Consider the following 21,212-nt stretch of genomic DNA (forward strand, 5'->3'; position numbering starts at 1 on the left):
AAAGGTTCTCATGTTTATTGTTGTGACTATTTTCGAACGTGTAAAGAGCTCTGACAGATTTACACCTTTTTATTCTATTGAAATGTCATATATGCTATTTTATGTTCTCACTTTGTATTTTAAGCATCCTGCGTTTCAGGATGAATCATTTTGACTCAGCGATCTGCAGAAAATCGCCTCTTTATGAATAATCAATAACATCACCTCACAAAATAAAAGCAACGCCATGAATAAACAAAAAGAAGAAGCATCGTAGATAATCTACAGCGGGAATAAACAACAGCAATGAAAGAACAACAACATGAATAATCAACGACAGGAAGAAGGAAAAAAAAAAAACCACAACATCAATTTGCCATGTCATGAATCACTAAACAACACCACGAGTAAACAATAAGATAAACAACATGGAAGTGAGATAGATGACAATAACATGAACAGTACTTGAACAATAACAACAAGACCGGTAAATAAACAAGTGAAAAACAACAATGAATAAACAATAAAGAGTAAACACAGCAACAGAACATGGAATCAAAAGTCGCGTCAGTGAAGCTTTAACATTCTTTTCTTTTTTTCTTTTTTTACTGCAGTATTGTGTCGTTTACAAAAGGTGTTCAACGATCTTTTGTGATCCTTTGAACAATTTGAAGGTTTTAACACAATATTGACTTTGACAAAGAAAAGTTCTGTTTTTGTCCTTTCTAATCGTTTTCTGTGCTCGAACGCACGCAGGCCGATTACAGGGGATAGTGTGTGTGTGTGTGTGCGTGTGTGTGTGTGTGTGTGTGTGCGTGTGTGCGTGCCTCCTCTCTCTGATGCCTCCTGACATGCGGGGACATGGAAATGAGCGCAGCTACAAGGATAAGCTCTTTGCTCTGAAAAATAGATGCGCCGGAGTCCAAACACTGATGCAATCCCAGATTGCCTGCGTTACGTAACCGAGACGCTCCGGCGGAGGGACGGATGCAGCGGTTGGGGGGGGGGGGGGGGGGGGGGGGGCGTGGCTGGTTGTAGGTGTTGCTCCTCACCTCCAGCTCACGCCGGGCCGAGAAGCCTGGCTGTTCAGTCGGCAGGCCGGAACTCCCACTGGCAAGTCTTCACACGCGTCCTTCCAGTTGCTTGGAGACGAGGGGGTTTATCATGACCCCCCCCCCCCCCCCGTCCTCACCCCCTGCTGCCGGTCCTCCATGTCCTCCACCCTGTGCAGCTGGAGAAACACGGGAGTGTCTTTCAGAATATGCTGCTTTCAGAAGCATATTTTCTGCTCCACATGCCTGCAGGACAGTTCAACCGCCTCGTCTCAGCGTCTCAACTCCCTTTAAACGGGATGAAACCAGAGGTGGAGGCGTCCTGCACACACACACACACACACACACACACTCAGTGACGGAGGTCAGAGGACAGAAAGAGACAGAGGGAGACGATGGAGGACGAGAGAAACTAAATAAACTGAATCCACTGGCTGAAGACTTTATAGAGGCTCACGTCACAAACTTCCTGGGTTTTCTTTCTGTTTGAAACTTGCAGGAAGGTAGAAAGAAAGAAAATAGAGAGTTCACTGCATATAGTCAAATCCAGGCAGGATATAATTTGTTAAATTAAGTGAAAAATTACTTGTTTTTGACTAATAACTCATTTTTGCTTCAAACTAAAATTGTCCGCTAAGATTATTATTCTAGTTTTAACATGATTATGACTTTATTTTATTATTAGCTAGAATGTTCTTGGCGTTGAGTATTAAAAACTAGTTATAAGTCCTGTTTGGCTTAAAACAAGCCTTTTTCTCATTTTAACATGACTGACCACTGAACTAACGTTTCATGAGCCCAACCTTCTTATTTTAAGATTTTAAAATAACAACACATGAAAATAAAACTTGTTTTGAGTCCAGAAATGCTGTTTTCAAGACGCTGGGTCAAATGGGGCCAGAATTATTTTCTTATTGTTGAAAATATTGTCAAGTAACATTTTCTTGTTCTGTTGGTGGATAATTTTGCTTATTTTAAGTATTAATTTTCTTCATTTAGTCTATTTTTTTCTTATTTTTTGGGGGGGACTTTTTGCAGTGTAGTTCTGTCCCTGTGTTTACCTGTTTTTCTCTTCTTTCTTCTTTTTTTTTACTGCAGGCAGTGAAGCTCTCACACTGGGCTCTGCTCCGAGACTCCATATATTACACTTTTTCAATCATTGCACTCATTGCGGTAAGAGCTGCTCCGATAAAAGCATTACTTGTTTTTTAAATTTGCTCATTTTGGTGTTACTTCACTTGTCGTCTGTTCGTATTCTTTACTTACTTATTGACTTGAAATCATTTTACGTTTCCTTTACATCTTGCCAGCGTCTCTGTGGTTCTTCTGCAGATTCAGTTAGTTTGAAAGGATTAAAGTGGATTTAATCATTATGCAGCACGCATGATTAAACTCTTTGAATTGAGCTATTGGAACATGTAGTGCATGAGGTAAAAACTGTCAACTTTTAAATGGTCTGTATGATTTATTTTAAAAACGGCCACAGGAAATTAAAAGAGTTGTGAATTGTATCTTTTCTTTGTCCAAAATGTAGAATACACAGCAAATTTTTTCAGATTTTTTTTTTTTTTAATAATACTGTCTATTTGAAGCTATGTTGGATTTCTCTTGCACATCTATGCAAATGTTTAATTATGTGAGGTTTTTATTAAAAAAATAAATAAAAAATCAAAGGCTTGTCTCTCCGGGTTCTAGAGCAGTGGCGCCCTCTCGTGGCACAGTAACTGAAATTCATCCAGATGAGTTTTTGACAGGCTTTCCAGCTGACCCCCCCTTTTTGTTTTTCCCTCTTCAGTTCATCTACGATGAGAAGGTGTGCTGGTGCGTACTGACATTTATCGACACGTATTCCCAGCAGAATCCCACCTTCTCCCACTTCACACTGTCTCTAAAACCCTGCGCAGGTGGGAGTCGCTGGTCCTGATACTCATGTACGCCGTCTACATCCTCATGATGAAGTGAGTGGTGCGGTCCGGCCGGCGGGGGTCTTCAGGTAAAGCCAGTCTGCCGAGCTCTTCTTACCGGAGGGGGGGGTCCCGTCTTCCGTCCCCGTCAGGTTCAACGGACAAGCGCATCGGTACTTCGACCGGCGGAGGAAGTCCTCGGCCAATCTGGCCAACGGGCTGACGGGCAGCACGGACCTGGAGGAGAACGTCACGTGTGACGCCACGGCGGTCCTGCTGAAGAAAGGTGGGTCTGCTTCTACTCTGCTGCGTGTCCAGACGAGTCGGGGACGGTCACCCGAAGGACGAGCGGTTTCACTTTCCTGGATTCAGCCTCACTGACGATTGCAGGTGTTCAGGATTCTCTCTATAAAAGACATTATAGACGTTGATTATTACGTCATCGAACCACAAACTCGTAAAATTTCCAATCGAACTTTCCGGAGACGTTTCCATGCACAGCTCTGCGTCATCGGCGTAGCTATGAAACTCGATGCCGTCTCTCCAGCTTCATCGGCACATATGTCTTGGGGGAATGTCCTCAGATTGCAACTTATTGGAATAAAATCTTCCAAACTTTGTCTACAATATTAAGAAAAAACTCTCCTGGAACTATCAAACGTCCAGACGGTTCATTTTGTTGAATTGGAAACAAATTGCACTCATGCACCCACTCAGCTTTAATACAAGATATTATGAGACAACTTGCAACTGGGGAAAAAAAAATATATATATATAATAAAGGGGAAATTGGACATTTTTAATTTGATTTGGCGGCTTTTTCTAAACTTTTTAGTACAACAAATGTCTAACCAGTAGCGTGCAGTGGTGTTTCAGTCAGGGCCAGCAGTCACACCCCCCCAGTTTGCTCGTCCATTTCTGGTGTCGGTCTTCCTCTACTCACAATTTCCATTTCTTCTGCAAACAGGCGCCTGGAAAACAGCCCTGAAGCAGGTTGGCTGTCATATCGTCGATGTTGCTGTTAAAATAGCCGCCATCACTCCAGAGTAGCAGATAATAACAGAGTGCCATCACCACCTGCCCATGGGCCAATCAGCAAAGCTCATTTTAATGCCGGCAGCAAGGCTAGCGCTAGAAACTCTGCTGGCCCTAAAGCGGTCCGTCAACAACACATCAACATCTGACTGGCTGATGATACTGTCTCTCAACATTTTAACCCAATAGCAGCGTCCAGCTTCCATCAGAAGTTAGCGATGCTTTCCTCTGCTAGCCCCGGCAGAGGAAAGGAGCTGTGATGCGTTTGGAGGACATAGGAGATTTGAGCTCCACTATAACCAGTCGTCTTCTGGATAAAGTTGCTAAAGTCACTAGTTGATTCCAGACACAGATTTCAGAATCACTTTTTAATTATTAAAAAAAAAAAAAAAATCATTTTTGACAGGGCTAGCTAGCAGTGTGTATAACTGAGGCTGTAAAAAAAAAAAAAAAAAATTATCCTGTTTTTTGTTTTTTTATTTTAACTTTGATATTAACCAGAATTTCATTGAAAATGTCATCTTTATTGAGAAATCTTAAAAAGATTTTGAAAAAAAAATTATAAAAAAAAGAAAGAAGGACCTACAATTGAGCCTTGGGGTACTCCACTTTTGATATCTACAGTCTTGGTTAAGAATGCTGCGGTGGTTATGAGAACGTCTCCCCGTCTGCAGCGAACTTCCACTGCAAGCCGTCGGTGCTGATGGTGGACGAGCTGCTGTCGGCGTATCCCCACCAGCTCTCCTTCTCCGAGGCCGGCATGAGGATCATGATCACCAGCCACTTCTCCCCGAGGACGCGCCTCACCATGGCCTCCCGCATGCTCATCAACGAGGTGAGCGTCAAGACTTTGAGACGCGGCGGCGGCGGCGTCCCGTCAGCCGGAGTGTCCGATCCGGAGGCCTGAGCAGGAGTAGAAGCACGTCTGTCCGAATGTGACGAATCTCAAAACGCCTGCCGGCTGCAGCTTGATTTTTAAATCCAGACTAAACAAGCGCGTTTAGATTTTCCTCAGAGGGACCAGGAAAGAATTCAAACTTCTGTCTCGGATACTTATAAAGAAATTTTAACTGTTTTGCTGAATCGAGTCGATGACGATCTCTCCCTGTGTCCTCTGTTCCCTCGTTCCAGAGACAAAGACTCATCAACACCACAGAGACCCGGGTCAACCGGGTCACCAACGGCGACTCGGACCCGGCGGCCCGGCCTCAGGGGAGGCGGGGCTTAGAGAACGGGATGGGCGGGGCCGAGCGGGGCCTGAACAGGAAGTGCGGACTGCAGCGGCTTGAGTCCGGCGACGAGACGGAGAACGAGAACGAGGACAACGAGAACGACGGGGAGGGGGAGGAGGAGGAGGGGAAGGGTGAGGGGGAGAACCAGGGCCCGATGGTTCCCTTCAGGATCCCCGTGGGGGTGTGTCCCAAACTGAAGTGGCTGGTCATGTGGCCGCTGTCCCTGCTGCTCTTCCTCACCGTGCCCAACTGTGCCAACCGGCGCTGGGAGAGCTGGTTCATGGTCACGTTCTTCACCGCCACCGTCTGGATCGCAGGCCTCTCCTACATCATGGTGTGGATGGTGAGTGTATGTGTGTGTGTGTGTGTGTTTTTTCCATATTTTGCTTTGGGGAGATTCTGTCTCCTGGAGGTGATGAAGATCTGTGGTTTCAAACGTCGACAGAATGACACTTAAGCCTCACTGTTAGAAGGAGCTAGCGTTAGCAATTCAGCCATAGCGGTAACATACAGCCAGACTGAGAAACGCATTCAGAATTCAAGCGCACGAAATTTTTCACTCATCATCTTCTGCCATTGAACTCTCTGAACGACGGCGTTTCTGCGTGACGTCGCGATAAACTTACTGTAAACGTCAAATGGTGACCAAACGCTTCTTTTAGCATCCGTCGCTTCATTTACAAACCATCTTTCTCGCGGGCGGTGTGAGGGGACGGGACGTAGTGCCCAACGCATCCTGGGTAGTAAACGAACAAAGCCAACCGCGTGAATCAGAAGAATGAGACGCGGAAAGAACGTTTTGAAGAAGTGAAGAAGAAACGCGTTCATTGATTGATGACTTTGTATCGCGGTTGTTTGTGGCTATACCCATGAGCCACGAGCTAACTTAGCCAAGCCATCACAGGCTAAAGCGGCGGGACTTCAGGTTTCGATCCGGACCAATCAGTGAGTCGTGTTTCTTCTTCACTTCCTCTCTGGTCAGTTATTTGTTTTCAGGCGACAGCGCCCCCTAACCAGCAGTTGTTGTAGTTGCGTGACATTTTCCTGGCGGGTTGTTCCTTAAACTGAATGTGGCGCCACCCCACCACACCACGAATGAAGGTGTGACAATTCAGTTGAGCTCACTAGAGGGACTTGTAGAGTGAAATTCAGGCTCATGGCAGATTTTGGGGGTGAATCACCTTGGAACGCAATGTTGTTGGACCTCTGCCGTCGCCGTGACGATGTGATGTGATGACCTGTGACATCTGTCCTCCGCGTTTCCAGGTGACCGTGATCGGCTTCACTCTCGGCATCCCGGACGTCATCATGGGCATTACCTTCCTGGCGGCGGGCACCAGCGTCCCGGACTGCATGGCCAGCGTCATCGTGGCCCGGCAAGGTAGTGGCGAGGCCCGACGCCGTCCTGCGGGTCGTCCCGCGGGGACGCGTCTTCACAGTGAATGCTCTTGGTCTCCTCAGGTCTGGGAGACATGGCCATCTCCAACTCCATCGGCAGCAACGTGTTCGACATCCTGGTGGGTCTGGGTCTGCCCTGGACCCTGCAGACCCTCTGCATCGACTACGGCTCCAATGTGAGGGACCCCCCCCCCCCAAACCCCCCCAACCCCTCGGCTCGCATCAGAACCCTAGCCACGTCTTAACTGTGTGTGTGTGTGTGTGTGTCCGTCCTCAGATCCACCTGAACAGCAGAGGACTGATCTTCTCCGTGGGACTCTTGCTGGCCTCGGTCTTCTTCACAGTGAGTGTTTGGTTCCGTCTCTATGGCGCCCCCTGGTGGCTGCTGTGAACAGGGAGTGTCTCATCTCTCTCTCCCCCCCCTTCCTTCTCTGCAGGTGGTCGGCGTCCACCTGAACAAATGGACTCTGGACTGGCGCCTGGGCCTGGCCTGCCTCGCCATGTACGCCATCTTCCTCTGCTTCTCCATCCTCATCGAGTTCAATGTCTTCATCTTCGTCAACCTGCCCATGTGCAGAGACATCCACTGACCCCCCCCCTCCTCCTCCTCCTCCTCCTCCTCCTCCTCCTCCTCCTCCTCCTCCGCTGGCTGATGGAGGAAAGGCTCACATTGGCTTCCAGTGTCTCGGCGCCTCGAATCCGACGTTTTTAAACACTTTGATTTATTTGTAGAAGACTAGCGCTCCGTGATGATTGATGCTTGGTGCAATACGGCGGCCGGTTTCTGGAGGTTCTGAGGCTCAGAGAAGCTCCCAGCAGCAGATTGCTGTGAGTGTTGTGGCGGAGATGAACTGATCTGGATTCACTCCGACGGACCGAAGCTGCTACTGAGAGTGACGGACTTGAGGTGAGGAACCAGAGGAACCAGAAGAACCAGAAGAACCAGAAGAACCAGCCCCTTCTCAGCTGGATTGTTTGCCACTCTTGGATATAAGCACACCATTAAGGTATTTTTAAGAAGAAACTCTGTATATATTTGAACATTATAGAAATACTACTATTAGCTGAAGTCGTCTTCGCCTGGACTGATGCGGCCACCGGGGACACGACCAACGCATCTCCCAGCATGCTCGGCGCCGGGACGCCGTCCTCGCCACAGCGCCAGCTTTGCACTGACAGAGAGAGCCTCCACCTTTAACACCGGCCACAGTGGCATACTTCCTGTTTCCTGCTTCTTTTTTCCTCCACTTCCTGTTCCCTGTCTCTCTTTTCCCACTTCCTGTTCCCTATTTCCTTTTCTCGGTTTCCTGCTTTTCCCCCACTTCCTGTTCCATTTCCCTTTTCCCATTTCCTGCTTCCTGTTTCCTGCTTCTTTTTCCCCCACTTCCTGCTCCCTGTTTCCCATTTCCTACTTCCTTGTTTCCCATTTCCTGCTTCCTGTTTCCTGCTTCTTTTTCCCCCCCACTTCCTGTTCCCTGTCTCTCTTTTCCCACTTCCTGTTCCCTATTTCCTTTTCTGGGTGTCCTGCTTTCCCCCCCAGTTCCGGTTCCCTGTTTCCTACTTCCTGTTTCCTGTTTCCTGTTTCCTGTTTGCTGCCCCCCTGTGGCGGAGTGAGAGCCGATGAGCTTTGAAACGTCCGGCACCGTCACTTTATGACTTACTGATTTAAATCTTCTATCGTTCTTTTGCAAAACCGTCCACAGGTTGCCTGGATTTGTAACTACTGAGCTTCAGGTTCCCTTCTAGATCACCGGATCTCCATCCGAGGTGTGGGACCCCCTGGGTGGACCACCACAGCTCGCAATGGGGGGGGGGGGGGGCTTTGTTGTTAAAACTGGACACATTAGTGTGAAAGAAATAGAAAGAAAGAAATACAATTTATGAAATGTGGAGTCGACCAGGAAGCTGCTGTTAGAGGAGATCCACCTCCACCCCACCTCCACCCCCCCCAGGTTGAACCCCCTGCTGTACACCGTCGTCCTCTGGCACCAGGTTGTTAAAAGACTTAGTTTTTAGTCGAGTATATTGTTGTTACATCTTAAAGCCAAAAGTATTTTTTAGTTTAGGAGTTGTTGCTTTGAAAGTGTGTGTGTGTGCGTGCGTGCGTGTGTGTGTGTGCGTGCGTGTGCGTGTGTGTGAGGGTTACCACTGTAACTGGAAAGACATGATCGTGATTTATTTATGAATTAATTTATTCAAAGATCGTGTCTGAGCTCCGGTTGCCGCCCTGCGGACTGCGCGCGACGTGTACTTAATATATATTCCAAGTAATCTGAGTACTGGAAACTGACTTGATGTTGTTTGTATTTAAGAATAGAACTTTATCGTTTATAGGTTTTGTACAGTTCGGAAGAGAGACATTCGTCTCTGTGCTGAGTGAGTTTTGAATGAGGAGGTGCACGTTTTAGTTAGTGTAATCAGATTACAGCACTGCAGACATTTAAAGGTACGGTACTTTTTTTTTTTTTTTTTTTTTTTTACCTCTAAGAAATAGACTCCAAAAGGAACAACGGTGGTGATTTCATGCCGTGTGTTTTGGTACTGATGTTAGCATGCTTAGCTCACACTGCACTGACTCACTGCTGCCACCTAGTGCTCAGAGGCGGCATTAGTTAACCTCAATATACTGCGCCTTGAAACGCAGTCACTGAACAAAGGTTTTAACTTTTTAACCCTGTGTGTGTGTGTGTGTGTGTGTGTGTGCGCGCACAAGGACATGTAAAAATCTTGTTGGATTAAAACATATTTATATAATAAACTGAACTTTCATTTATCAAACACTTAGAAACAACGGAGACAAATCAAGACGTGAAGTTAAAAAAAAAAGCTCAACCATGGAGAAAGTGGAGAAAAAATAAAGTGTCGCGTTCTTTCATTTGATTTTAGACATTTCAGTAGAAATGATCTGAAAACTTTATGACCAAAGTTTTCATGATTTTTTTTTTTTTTTCACCAAATAAAATGTGTCTGGAGTCACAAAACATGATTAAAGTCTGGAATGAAGAAAGAATATTTTGAAATTGTTGCTATATAAACACAAATGTTTATTTGGCTTCATAAAGAGTCATCGCTCCAGTTTTTTTTTTTTTTTTTGCTTTTATAGCCATTTTTAAAGATTTGTCCTCTTTTTTTTCATTGAATTTCCATCTTTTTCCATTTTATGCATCTCGGCTTAAAATGGATTTAATGATTCTGATTCTCTTTATTTATCTGTTTACAGCCGCCGTGCATTTCCTGTGGTTACAGCAGCTTGTTAATTAGTTTTTTTCTTCCTTCTTTCTTTTTTCATTGTTTCTTCTTTTTCCTTTCAATTTTTTTGTTTCATTTTTTTCTTTTTTCTTTAATTTTTTTTACTTTTTGTCTCCTTTCCCTTTTTCTATCTTTTTTATTCCCGTAAGAAAAAAATAGCCATACTCAGAATTTTAATCAACTTAAATTGACCATATTTTTGGTATTATTATTATTATTATTATTATTATTATTATTATTATTATGAGCCATTCCAGCTATTCTGGTTGTTTGATCTATTTCACCTTCTTTAGTTGCTTTTTAGCCTGGATATTAAACCATTTTTTTAAATCATTGTGGTATTCAAACACAATAAAAATGAAAACATAATGTTTGATTGAGTGAAAAAAACACAAAAAAACCTTCATGTCGTCGTTCCAGAGGAGCTGAAGATTCTCGCCCGTCTCCAGAGTCGTGAGTCATAATACGACAACATTAAAGTCTGCTGATGGGTTTTACTTTATTTTAACTTTGGACGAATAGAAAACTCTGAAACCCTGAAAGATGCAACAATCTTCATCAGAGCAGAGCAGCAACAAGCCCTCAACACAGGCTGGACACCTGCAAGACAACACAGAGGGGGAAATAAACCCATGGTTGAAAAATGAAAGAGAAAGTGTGTGTGTGTATGTGTGTATGTGCGGGAGCCTCTTTCGGTGTTATTTGATTTGGTTTGATTTATTTGATTTGGAGCTGAGCAGCAGTTCGATCTCTGACATGTAGAATCTGTACAAAGTAGAGCTGCAGAGGATAGAATCTCTGTCGTACCGTCTGTGAAAGTAACTGCTGAGCTCGCGCACACGTTGGTTTTCTTCCAATAAACCGATTTATTGACACAAACGAGAGTTTTCCCGTGTCTCTGTGTTGCTCATGAACTGAAGTAACTGAAGGTACAGACTTGACTAAAATACCCACGAGAGTACAAGTACACTCATGTGCGTATTTGTAAATGGTTACATTAACTTCCTTGTGATATTAAAAATGATAAATCTGTGAAAGTAACTCATGACACGAATTAATGTAACTATTAATTATTGGTACGAAACATCCGTAGGAGTCAATTTCATTTATTTTACTACGTAGTGAAATGGAAGTACCTAATTACAAATACTCTTGATACCAAAGTATTTATTTTTAGATACTGTTCTATTAATTGTTCTATCTAATCTCATTACTTTCGGTGTGTGACAGATACATGCCCTTATTTGAGAATATTTCTACGCACTTTATCGTTATTTCTTTCCACGACGTCGCTTTACAAATACTGAAGTACAAGTTACATTATGTCATCTGCCCTTTAAAGTTACTGACCAACTGAGGAATGTGAATTAGTACTGAGATTCTCAGTACCGCTGAAAAATCTCATTTCCCCCTGAACGCGTTCACCAGTCCAGTCCCTCGGTCTTTCGGCCTGCGGAGGCAGAGCAGAGAGGATTTCAGTGGAAAACGAGGGCTTGGCTGTGAAAAAGGAAGTGGTTTTCTTCGCCGCTTCACTTCGTGTAGAAAAGAAAAACCACACAGACGCCAGAAGACTGAAGACGATGCCGTCCGGCTGGACTGTGATGACGATGACGCTCGTTGGTGAGTTAGAAATGTTTCCCTGCGACACATCAAACTCAACAATCAGCTGACAAACTCAACTTTTGCATGGTAACGGTGTCGTGCGACGGTTCTTTTGGAGTTTTTTTTCTCTCCGTGCCCGTGTGGCACAGGACCCAGACTGAACTGCAGCCAATGAGGAAATTGACAAAAGTTACACGAATTAAACAGGAGAATGTGGATTAAGCGTAATTAAAAATCCAGTGAGGGGGTGAGCTGCCGAACGTGAGGAAGTTTAAACACTTAATTTTGGACGGAGAGTTCAGTGTCGTCTGCATAACATCGAATTTAAAAGTCATATGAACAAGATGTGGGTCACCGGAGCAACGGCAAAGGACCTAGATTTGAACCCTGAGGGACACCATAGAGGAGGAAACCATCGGCTGGTATGGGAACCCTCTGCCTGTGTACTCACAGTATTTGATGAGTGAGAGTTTGAGGTGAGGTGAGGAAGCAGGAAGCGAAACAGTTTGCTGAAGCTCCTTCCATCTGACGGCGTCGACTGCAAAGTACAAACATGACGCCAGAGATTCAACCGGTTTATTATTCAAACATATTGCATTGACATTATTAGCATTAGCCTCAACGTTTTTTAAATGTATTATTGTTTTCTTATATATTTAGCTTTTGTTAAAAAAATTAAATAAAAATCTAAATGAAAATCCATTTCTTCAGTAGTTGTGGTTGTCTTTATGTTGAAGTTTTCATTATTTGAAGCAATAACATCAGTGTTTGTTGGTATTTCAGACTTTGACACTGTTTGAGTCAGAGAGAATAGAAAATCACCTGCGAAGTCTTGAGCTTGAAGGTTCACATGCAGGAAGACGTGCAGGGGCCCCGGGTTTGAGCCCTGAGGGACGCCACAGACGAGGAAAACACAGTGAACTGCTTCAGAAAACATCCCCGTTGTGAGATTATATCCCGAGGAGAGTTTCAGACGCGGTAAACGGGTCCATGTTTAGTTTATCTGTAACAAATTCAGGAAGCACTGACTTTTTCATCCGCTTACGAACCAAATGACGTCAAATGTTCCTCCTCTGGTCAAAAAGTCGTGTTTCCTCTCTGTGCGATTCCCCTCCAGGGCTGGTCAGCAGGCTGGAGGCGGGGCTTCTGTCGGCGCCCGCCGTTCACGTCCAGCAAGTCCGGCTGGGGTCAAAGGTCACGCTGAGCTGCAACGCCTCCTACATCCACCACACCACCTGGTTCAGGCACCGCCCGGGTCTCCCGCCCACCGTGGTCCTCTGTGCCGTCCTCAGCGGGGGACAACCCGTCCAAGGTTGGAGACCGGAGGAACGTTAAAAAACACGTGGGGGGTAAAAGTGAAGCGCTGGGACTTCCTGGGTGTATTGATGAACTGGTGGATTTATTGATCAGCGATTCTCATCATAAAAATATTTACATTCACTGGAGGTTTTCTAAATAATAATATTATAATTATTATTAAATTTGACAGATTATGTCGAGGCCTGCATCCACAGCGTTCACTTCATCACTCTCATGATTTCATTCGACACTAGTTGTTGTTGTTGTTTTCATTATGTTTGGAATCTTTACAAAATCTTCCCTAAACAAGACAACAGTCTCTTGAGCCATTTGGAAAGTTTTGTGTTTTATTTTTCAACTTTCGGTAAACAAAAGCTGGGGCAAAGATTATGTTTTTATCCGACTTTACTTATTTATTTATATTTTATTTATTCATTCATTCATTTATTTCTGTTATTTTTTGGTTTATTCATTCATTTATTAATTCATTTGTTTATATTTTATTTATTTATTCATTCATTCATTTATATTTTGTTAATTTATATTTTATTTATTTAATTTTATTTATTTATTCATTCATTTATTTATGTTATTTATTTACATTTTTATTCATTCATTTGTTTATATTTTATTTTTTATTGATTGATTGATTAGTATTTTATTAATTAATATTTTATTTATTACAAATTTTATTTATTCATTCATTTATGCATTTATTACCTTCGCCAACAAAAGTTGGGCGAAAGCTCAGTTTGGGGCGGCGTCTGGTGTCAGGTTGTGTTGTCATGGTGACTGTGGGTTGGAGGTACTGACGAGAAGGCGTCTGCTCAGTGTTCCAGCTCAGCCCCCGTTACACCGTCAGCCTGATCCAGCGCTCGCTGGGCCTCAGCATCGCGGACGTGGACGCCGGCGACCTGGGACTCTACTTCTGCACCGCCAGCGACAAGACGCGCGTGACGGTCGGAGGAGGAGTCGCTCTGCAAGGTGAAGCGGGCCTCGTTTACGCTCAATCTGATGATATGTCAAAATAAAGTCCCGCGTAACCGCGCGGGGCCACTAGGTGTCACTGTATGACAGCAGGACGCTGCTGCAGAGCCACGGAAGATCCGAGAATTTAAGGCAAAAATGATGAAATGTCCTGCAGGAAGAGTTCAGATTGTGTGAGAAACTTGTGACGGACGGCGCAGTTACATCTGGACGTGGACAAATAAATGTCCCGACACACCGGGGACGCTTGTAGATGTGTATTCCCTCTTTGTGATGATTTTTGGACATTTAGTCCAGAATATACGGTAATATATATTACTGTGCGCTTCATTCAGGCTGTCCTGAGTCGTCCTCTTCACTGGAAAAAAACAGATTCTTTAAATTTAAATTATATCACTAACAAATGTAAGAATTATTGATATAAACGTCTGAATACTGCTTCCGAAAGGATCGCGTTCAAGTTTTTCTCCCTGACTTTGAACAGAATTGACTCTTATTCTGGAATTTACAGTGAAACAACACAGAATCAAACCACAAAATATGCAGAAGAGAATGATAAACGGCATCGCGGTAACAAAAGGAGGGATTCGCTCCCGACGGTTTCGAGTCGCTCTAAAGAGACGATTCCCTTCTCGTGTTCAGGCCCGTCGGTGGAATCCTCCCGGTTCCACTTCCACCACTGGTACTGTGTGGCCGTGGGCTCGGCGCTGCTCGCCATGGCGGCGACCGTCTGCGTCATCCACTTTCACTTCAGTCCAAAGAAGAGGAAGACGACGGCCCACCGCTGCTGCTCAACGTCCTGAAACTCTCCAGAGAAAACACAAGACTGCCGTTTCACACTTTTATTTTCACATGTGGGGGGTTTTTTTCTCCCCCCTGCCGCCTATAAACATCTGCTCATCACCCCAGCTTCAAAGAATATGATCTCATATGGCCGAGTCGATTTAGAGCAAAGGTCCATTAAGGTCAACAGGAGGTGTGAAGGTGAAAAAAAAAAAAATGTAATTGACTTGGGTTTTCTGTTTTAGTGCGAACAGGTACGGCAGTGAGCTCAAGGTTTTCTTATTGACGAGTCAAGTCAGTCCAACTGGAGTGACAGAGCCAGAGTGAGACTTCAGTGGATTTTAAGCCCCGTTCACACAACGATTAAAGGTATACAGGAGGATTTTCAGGAATTTTAGGAAAGAACCGCCCTCTCCACCGTTTGAAAAAAATGCGCATGCGCAGCGCTGTACCTGCTCCCGAGACGGAACGCCCACTAAAACGCGTGCGAGAGACATGCACGAGCCCAGTTCTCCTCGTGCACGCTCTGTTTACAAGTCACAAGTCGGCATCGCTCACATAAGCTCACTTTACAAGAAGATTTGCACTAGAGGGGGTGAAACTGTGTAAAAATGTCCGAGAATAATGCGTCGGGTCGGCCACCGGCATGATGAGGACCGTGTGGAGTGAGCTGCGCGCAGGGACGAGCACGTACGACGGGCTTACGTCATATATCACCAGAATGATTGACAATTGGGAGGACCAGTTATTTTGATGATCCACCCGGAAGAAGAAAATCCTCTACTATACCTTTAAGAGGCTAAACGCAAAACTTTATTCACATTTGAATGGTTCGTTTACACGACACTAGTGTGCGGATCCTCCGTTTCCACAAAGTTTTTAATCCGGCTCCCATTGTGGAAAGTTTCTTTCACGGCCGCTCATCCCTCCTGCAGAGACTAGCTGGAGGCTATTTAGCACGTTACTGCGCGTGCGCAACTCCCCCTCCCATCCCTTGTAAACAAACATGGCGGCCCCAGCAGTGGTTTTTGTCACGGTCAGTATTCTCGTTTTATCCTCCATATCAGTAGTTTTATAGTTGAGACTCACCGCTGATAGTGTCCGATGCGTCATCAGTCCACTAGGATGTCGGCTTCTCTCCATTTTCATCACGTTTTCTTCTCTGCACACGTATGTGTGGTTTCATTACAATATCAAGCAACAGCGCCCCCACATGGTCTGGCATACCAACTACATCGTCTATGTCCGCTGCTGTGTAGTGCAGTGTAAACACACGCCTTTTCTTTTTAAACAGATTGTGTCGTCACGTGAAAAGTCATGTAAACTGGACCTTCGTTTCAACTCTTCCGTTTCTACAGGATTTTAAAGAGGGTAAACGGGGATAGAATTTCCTCTTCATGAACCAAACATGTAAATCAGTTTGTGAAGCACCAAGCATTAAAGTGGAAATCCTTCTGTCATGTAGACGTCAGTCAAGAACATTTCTTTTAAATTTTTTATTATTATTTTTAATGTCTTCAAAAGGCACAACAATTACAATAAAATTAACAATTTAAATGAGCGCTTTATTTATTATCACTGTCTGGTACATCAACTCAGATACTTTACAAAAATATATATTAAAAAAAGCTGAACATTGTCAGAATGCTGCCTTTGATAGACCAGGTGCTGCACTGTCGTCCTCTGTCAAGAGGAAACAACGTTTCCAAAGATAATCAGGTGAAGCTCCGTCTTTATGTTCAAGCAACTCATAAAACCTCCACAGCAGTCAGCAAGCAGATCATTAAACTTAAATACACATTTATTGGATGAACGCCGAGTTAAAATCCATTTTTTACGAAACACGTAGGACCAACGTTAAATATTTTCTATTTACAGGAGGCGATCGGGAACCCGCAGCTATCTGCGTCCGAACATTTCCTGAGAGGCGTAGGTCATGTAGAGGAAGCCGTCCTCGTCCTGGTGGTCTTTGTACACCTGGGCCATGGTCAGAGACATGCTGGCCAGCCCGCTGCTGTTGATGAGCAGGTAGAACGCCTGGCTGGGCAGCAGCGCCATGCGGTTCCTGGGCACAGAGGGAAGGAGCGACACACTTCAGACGCTCCAAAACAAACAAAAATCAAAGGGTCACGCCCCTCTGAAGGACCACAAATGTAAAAAGTCCTGGAAATGCTCCATTGGAACTTTTGAGAAAAATTCATCAAAGAAAATCAGTAGATGTTGTCAAGTGTGGAAATCATTTTGTTAAACTTAAAGTGGGACCAGTATTGTGAATACTTTATGTAATACGACACAAAACCCAAGTAGCTATATGAAATCGAAGCGCAGTTTAGCAGAAACCTTTCTATACCCGAGGAAAAGGGAAAAAAAACACCTGGAAACGAACAGGAAGCTCAGACGCAAACGATCCTTCAATTACATTCCAACGAAAACCATTCACACGTCATTCTAATGCATTAAACCAGGAGCATCAAACATGAGACCCGGCGGCTCCAACCGGCCGCCAAACAAAATCGTAAAAATGTCAAATAAAACATTTAACAAAGAGACGTCATGAAAGCTTTGAGACCTGGTTGCTGTCAAAGTGGCCGCGAAGTCATAGGGAGTCTAAAAACACTCAGAACGCAACAGCCACAGGAAGCATTTTCTAGATTTAAAATCCATTTAAAATTGCCTTCATTTTCTGTCTTAATCATTTGGATTCATGAAAATAGGCATTTTCACCACAACAAAGAAAAACCTCCAAGTGTAAATTTAAAAAAACATCACAGCTCCATGTTAACGGTCCGGCCCATTAGATGTGAAACTGGACTGCATGTGACCCCTGAACAAAGGGGAGTTTGTGCATTTAAAAGGTCTTTGACGAGGTCCAGAAGAGTCAGACATCACCCTGCACCACCCAGCACCACCCTGCACCACCCCTCCCTCAGGGGGTTTCTCCGATTTACCTGATGATGGTCACAAACTGCGTCATGGTGAGTTCGTGTGGCACCAAGAACTTGGTTTTGTCCAGCGGGGGCAGGTACTTCTCCCTCTCATAGCGCTCGATAATCACCTGGAGACCAGCAGCAGGTCAGACCTGGACCGCCACAGGGGAGACCGTTCTTCTTCTTCTTCTACTTACCGGGACCTTGTTGGGGAACTTTGCCCGGATTCCGGCCACCTCCTGCTTCCTGGTCACTTGAAGAGGGGGAAAAAAAACAAACCAACAAACCGGGTGAGAATCAAATTCTGTGCTCCTGCAAACCCCCCCCCCCCCCCCCACCACCCCCAACATTTACCAAAGGTCTTCCTCTGTTTGAAAGGTTTGTTCTGCAGCTGAGCCTTATCAAACGGCGGCATGATGGGAGAGTGTCTGTGTGTGTGAAGTGCAGAGTCACTTTAAATAGAGTTCAGCAGCTGCGGATCATCAGCTGATGACCACATGTCCACAGTCACTGCACCAATAGCCGCCATGTTCAACCCAGCAGAGTGGAGATAAACAGGGTGGAGATAAACTCTGAGCCACTGACAGTCACGTCTGAGGCTGTTTCATATTTGAAGACATTTTCCTTGCTTAAATGAGTTTTACTCAAAACTTGACCAGTTTCTACAGCTCAGTGATACCTGCCAGACATTTACCCTCCGGGATTACGTCATGACAGAAACAACCTCTGTGTTGAATAGTAAATACAAATACAAAAACTATTTTGTAGATATCTTTTACGGTCCTAAATTACAAATAAATACAGACAAAATGTTAAAAAAAAAAAAAAAATGTTGTGAATGATTGTTCTTCATTAGAAAATCCAGCTATAACAAAACAAAATCACTTTTGTCATTGTAATGTTAGAGAAAATACAACACGAGCATCACAAACACACTGATTTAACTAAAAATATCTTGGTGAAGGAGAAATTTGGTCTTGAAGCTTTGGCACTTTTGGATTATTACATATGCAGATTACTAGCAATACGTGTGTGTGTGTGTGTGTGTGTGTGTGTGTGTGTGTGTGTGTGTGTGTGTGTGTGTGTGTGTGTGTGTGTGTGTGTGTGTGTGTGTGTGCGAGAGAGAGAGAGAGTTTTGATAAAAGTGGTTATACTGCAGAATTAAATACCCAGCGGCGGCCCTGGTTCATCTTTATTCTACTGAATTTGAAATCAGCGAAGAAGAAATGGCTCGGCTGTGATTGGCTGTCGGACCCACACCGGAACCTGTGCGTGTAAACAAAGCTAAGCTAGCGAAGCTGCCGAAACGATTAATGAAAACACACAATAAAAACTCCAAAAGTGGCTCATGAGATGGAATAAAAGACGTTAAATCATCCCAGAACGCACAGCAGTAAGTATAAACCGAAGACTGACTTCGAGCTGCGCCATTAACTCAGAAGCATCCGTGTGAGCCTAACAAGTGGTTAGCATGGAGAAGCTAAAGTTAAATCCGCTGGAGAGCTGCTGTCTGTATGTTATTTTTTTAATATATATTATTCTGATTTAACTCTTGACATCTAGTGCATTCAGTGGATTCGGTTCGGCCCCCGTCGCTGCCGACCCGCGGTTTGACTGGACGATAATGGCAGCAGAGCTGTTCTTCACCACCAACAAGCTGGTTCCGTCCACTTCGACAAGCAGCAGCTCGTCCGTCCAGCAGTACCAGAACTTGACCAACAACAACGGCAGCGGCGGCGGCAGCAGCAGCGCGTGCTGCAGCTGGCAGGGCCTGTACCCGACCATCCGAGAGAGGTGAGAGTCCAGCTCAGCCCTGGTCCTGCTGCTGCCCGCACACACTCAAACAAACAACCTGCCTCCTTCCAGAAACTCAATCATGTTCAACAATGAGATGATGGCAGACGTTCACTTCGTGGTTGGACCTCCAGGAGGGACACAGAGGGTCCCAGGACACAAGGTAAAACCAAACACACGTGTGAACGTCAGGTGGTTGCTATGGAAACGTGCATGTAAATCATAAGAAATGGGATCTTTGGCTTTCGAAGGGTTTGATTGATGAAATGAAGTGAAGCATTTGTGGCTTTGAGTTGAAGCAGATTTCCCGGATCAATATCAAATTAACATGTTGAGTTATCCTGATAGCGATTTTATTTGCGGTAAATAAAACACACTTAAAATGTGTTTCTCTGCACTCGACTGCACTTCCATTTGTTGCTGATGAACGGCAGTTGGGACTGTGTGTTGCTATGATATGAAGTGTTTGTAAGATGACCTGCAGTTTGTGCGCCGACTGTGTCCGCAGTACGTTCTGGCCGTGGGCAGCTCTGTCTTCCACGCCATGTTCTACGGCGAACTGGCCGAAGATCAGGAAGAGATCCGGATCCCTGACGTGGAGCCGCCGTCCTTTTTGGCCATGTTGAAGTAGGTGGAGCTCCGTTAGCTCCTGAACTGCTGTCACCGACCTTTAACCTCCGTGTGCCCCCCCCCCCCAACAGGTATATCTACTGCGACGAGATCGACCTGTGTGCCGACACCGTGCTCGCAACCCTTTATGCTGCCAAAAAGTACATTGTGCCTCACCTGGCCCGCGCCTGCGTCAACTTCCTGGAGACCAGCCTCAGTGCCAAGAACGCCTGCGTGCTGCTGTCCCAGAGTTGCCTGTTCGAGGAGCCCGACTTGACGCAGCGCTGCTGGGAGGTGATCGACGCCCAGGCGGAGCTGGCGCTGCGCTCCGAGGGCTTCTGCGACATCGACGCCCAGACGCTGGAGAGCATCCTGCGGCGGGAGACGCTGAACGCCAAGGAGATGGTGGTGTTCGAGGCGGCGCTGAGCTGGGCCGAGGCCGAATGCCAGAGGCAGGATCTGCCGCCAACCATCGAGAACCGGCGGCTGGTGCTGGGCAAGGCCATCTACCTGATCCGCGTGCCGACCATGGCGCTGGAGGACTTCGCCAACGGCGCGGCGCAGTCCGGCGTCCTCACGCTCAACGAGACCAACGACATCTTCCTGTGGTACACCGCCGCCAAGAAGCCCGACCTCCTGTTCTGCACCAAGCCCCGGAAGGGCCTGTCGTCGCAGCGCTGCCACCGCTTCCAGTCCTGCGCCTACCGGAGCAACCAGTGGCGCTACCGCGGCCGCTGCGACAGCATCCAGTTCGCCGTGGACAAGCGCGTCTTCATCGCCGGCTTCGGCCTGTACGGCTCCAGCTGCGGCTCGGCCGAGTACAGCGCCAAGATCGAGCTGAAGCGGCAGGGCGTGTCCACGGCGCAGCGCGTCATCAAGTACTTCTCGGACGGCTCCAGCAACACGTTCCCGGTGTTCTTCGAGTTCCCGGTGCAGATCGAGCCGGACACCTTCTACACCGCCAGCGTGGTGCTGGACGGCAACGAGCTCAGCTACTTCGGCCAGGAAGGCATGACCGAGGTGCAGTGCGGCAAGGTCACCTTCCAGTTCCAGTGCTCGTCCGACAGCACCAACGGCACCGGCGTGCAGGGGGGGCAGATCCCCGAACTCATCTTCTACGCCTGACGCCGCCGGGACACTTTAAGCAAGGCAGCGAGTGAAATGCACAAGGGGACATTTTCATCAAAGTGCATTTAGAAGAAAAAAAACTGACTAATAAAACAGGTTTTATAAAGTGTTAAATAACACCCTTGGCTCAGTTTTTTTCTTTTTTTAAAAAAAACCTCATTGAAATAACAGTGGACTTCTGTCATTAACTTTTGTTTCATTTTTTTGCGTTTTTCCAATAAAAATATTTGTACC

General features: G+C 45.6%; 3 protein-coding genes and 1 gene segment (V, D, J or C); 3 read left to right on the forward strand and 1 right to left on the reverse strand.

The window, feature by feature from the left end:
* Nucleotides 1-7,298, forward strand: part of LOC308149233 (sodium/potassium/calcium exchanger 3-like) — a gene marked incomplete at its 5' end in the record, with an annotated part of 31,905 nt that extends 24,607 nt beyond the window's left edge. The window contains 10 exons of the mRNA XM_080520915.1: nucleotides 2,130-2,204; nucleotides 2,827-2,852; nucleotides 2,936-2,989; nucleotides 3,088-3,221; nucleotides 4,645-4,805; nucleotides 5,102-5,545; nucleotides 6,469-6,583; nucleotides 6,664-6,776; nucleotides 6,878-6,943; nucleotides 7,038-7,298. Coding sequence (XP_080377041.1) covers nucleotides 2,130-2,204; nucleotides 2,827-2,852; nucleotides 2,936-2,989; nucleotides 3,088-3,221; nucleotides 4,645-4,805; nucleotides 5,102-5,545; nucleotides 6,469-6,583; nucleotides 6,664-6,776; nucleotides 6,878-6,943; nucleotides 7,038-7,190 — 1,341 coding nt within the window. The 3' untranslated portion in view covers nucleotides 7,191-7,298. The remainder of the gene's footprint in view (nucleotides 1-2,129; nucleotides 2,205-2,826; nucleotides 2,853-2,935; nucleotides 2,990-3,087; nucleotides 3,222-4,644; nucleotides 4,806-5,101; nucleotides 5,546-6,468; nucleotides 6,584-6,663; nucleotides 6,777-6,877; nucleotides 6,944-7,037) is intronic.
* Nucleotides 7,299-11,334: 4,036 nt separating this feature from the next.
* Nucleotides 11,335-13,842, forward strand: LOC308148886 (Ig kappa chain V-III region 50S10.1-like). The segment is given in 3 exons: nucleotides 11,335-11,469; nucleotides 12,569-12,763; nucleotides 13,582-13,842.
* Nucleotides 13,843-16,001: 2,159 nt separating this feature from the next.
* LOC308148887 (microtubule-associated protein 1 light chain 3 gamma-like) lies at nucleotides 16,002-17,888 on the reverse strand. Its single transcript, XM_080520430.1, has 4 exons — nucleotides 17,802-17,888; nucleotides 17,645-17,700; nucleotides 17,469-17,575; nucleotides 16,002-16,585 (listed from the first exon to the last, which is right to left on the reverse strand). Exons 1-4 carry the CDS (start codon nucleotides 17,860-17,862, stop codon nucleotides 16,420-16,422), a joined length of 390 nt encoding a protein of 129 aa, XP_080376556.1. The 5' UTR covers nucleotides 17,863-17,888; the 3' UTR covers nucleotides 16,002-16,419.
* Nucleotides 17,889-18,714: 826 nt separating this feature from the next.
* On the forward strand, nucleotides 18,715-21,053 carry LOC308148881 (BTB/POZ domain-containing protein 3-like). Its single transcript, XM_080520424.1, has 5 exons — nucleotides 18,715-18,840; nucleotides 19,011-19,241; nucleotides 19,314-19,404; nucleotides 19,750-19,868; nucleotides 19,943-21,053. Exons 2-5 carry the CDS (start codon nucleotides 19,072-19,074, stop codon nucleotides 20,973-20,975), a joined length of 1,413 nt encoding a protein of 470 aa, XP_080376550.1. The 5' UTR covers nucleotides 18,715-18,840; nucleotides 19,011-19,071; the 3' UTR covers nucleotides 20,976-21,053.
* Nucleotides 21,054-21,212: the final 159 nt, after the last annotated feature.

This window comes from Blennius ocellaris, assembly GCF_963422515.1.
Source record: "Blennius ocellaris genome assembly, chromosome: 3".
NCBI lineage: Eukaryota > Metazoa > Chordata > Actinopteri > Blenniiformes > Blenniidae > Blennius > Blennius ocellaris.

What these genes read in the sequence shown, in the direction of transcription:
- LOC308148887 (XM_080520430.1), bottom strand. Translation starts at nt 17,862, where the DNA reads ATGCCGCCGTTTGATAAGGCTCAGCTGCAGAACAAACCTTTCAAACAG. An exon ending in AGTTCCCCAACAAGGTCCCG is followed by an intron (nt 17,576 to 17,644) that starts GTAAGTAGAAGA and finishes GCTGGTCTCCAG; the next exon opens with GTGATTATCGAGCGCTATGA. An exon ending in CAGTTTGTGACCATCATCAG is followed by an intron (nt 16,586 to 17,468) that starts GTAAATCGGAGA and finishes CTCTGTGCCCAG; the next exon opens with GAACCGCATGGCGCTGCTGC.
- LOC308148881 (XM_080520424.1), top strand. Translation starts at nt 19,072, where the DNA reads ATGGCAGCAGAGCTGTTCTTCACCACCAACAAGCTGGTTCCGTCCACT. An exon ending in TACCCGACCATCCGAGAGAG is followed by an intron (nt 19,242 to 19,313) that starts GTGAGAGTCCAG and finishes GCCTCCTTCCAG; the next exon opens with AAACTCAATCATGTTCAACA. An exon ending in AGAGGGTCCCAGGACACAAG is followed by an intron (nt 19,405 to 19,749) that starts GTAAAACCAAAC and finishes CTGTGTCCGCAG; the next exon opens with TACGTTCTGGCCGTGGGCAG.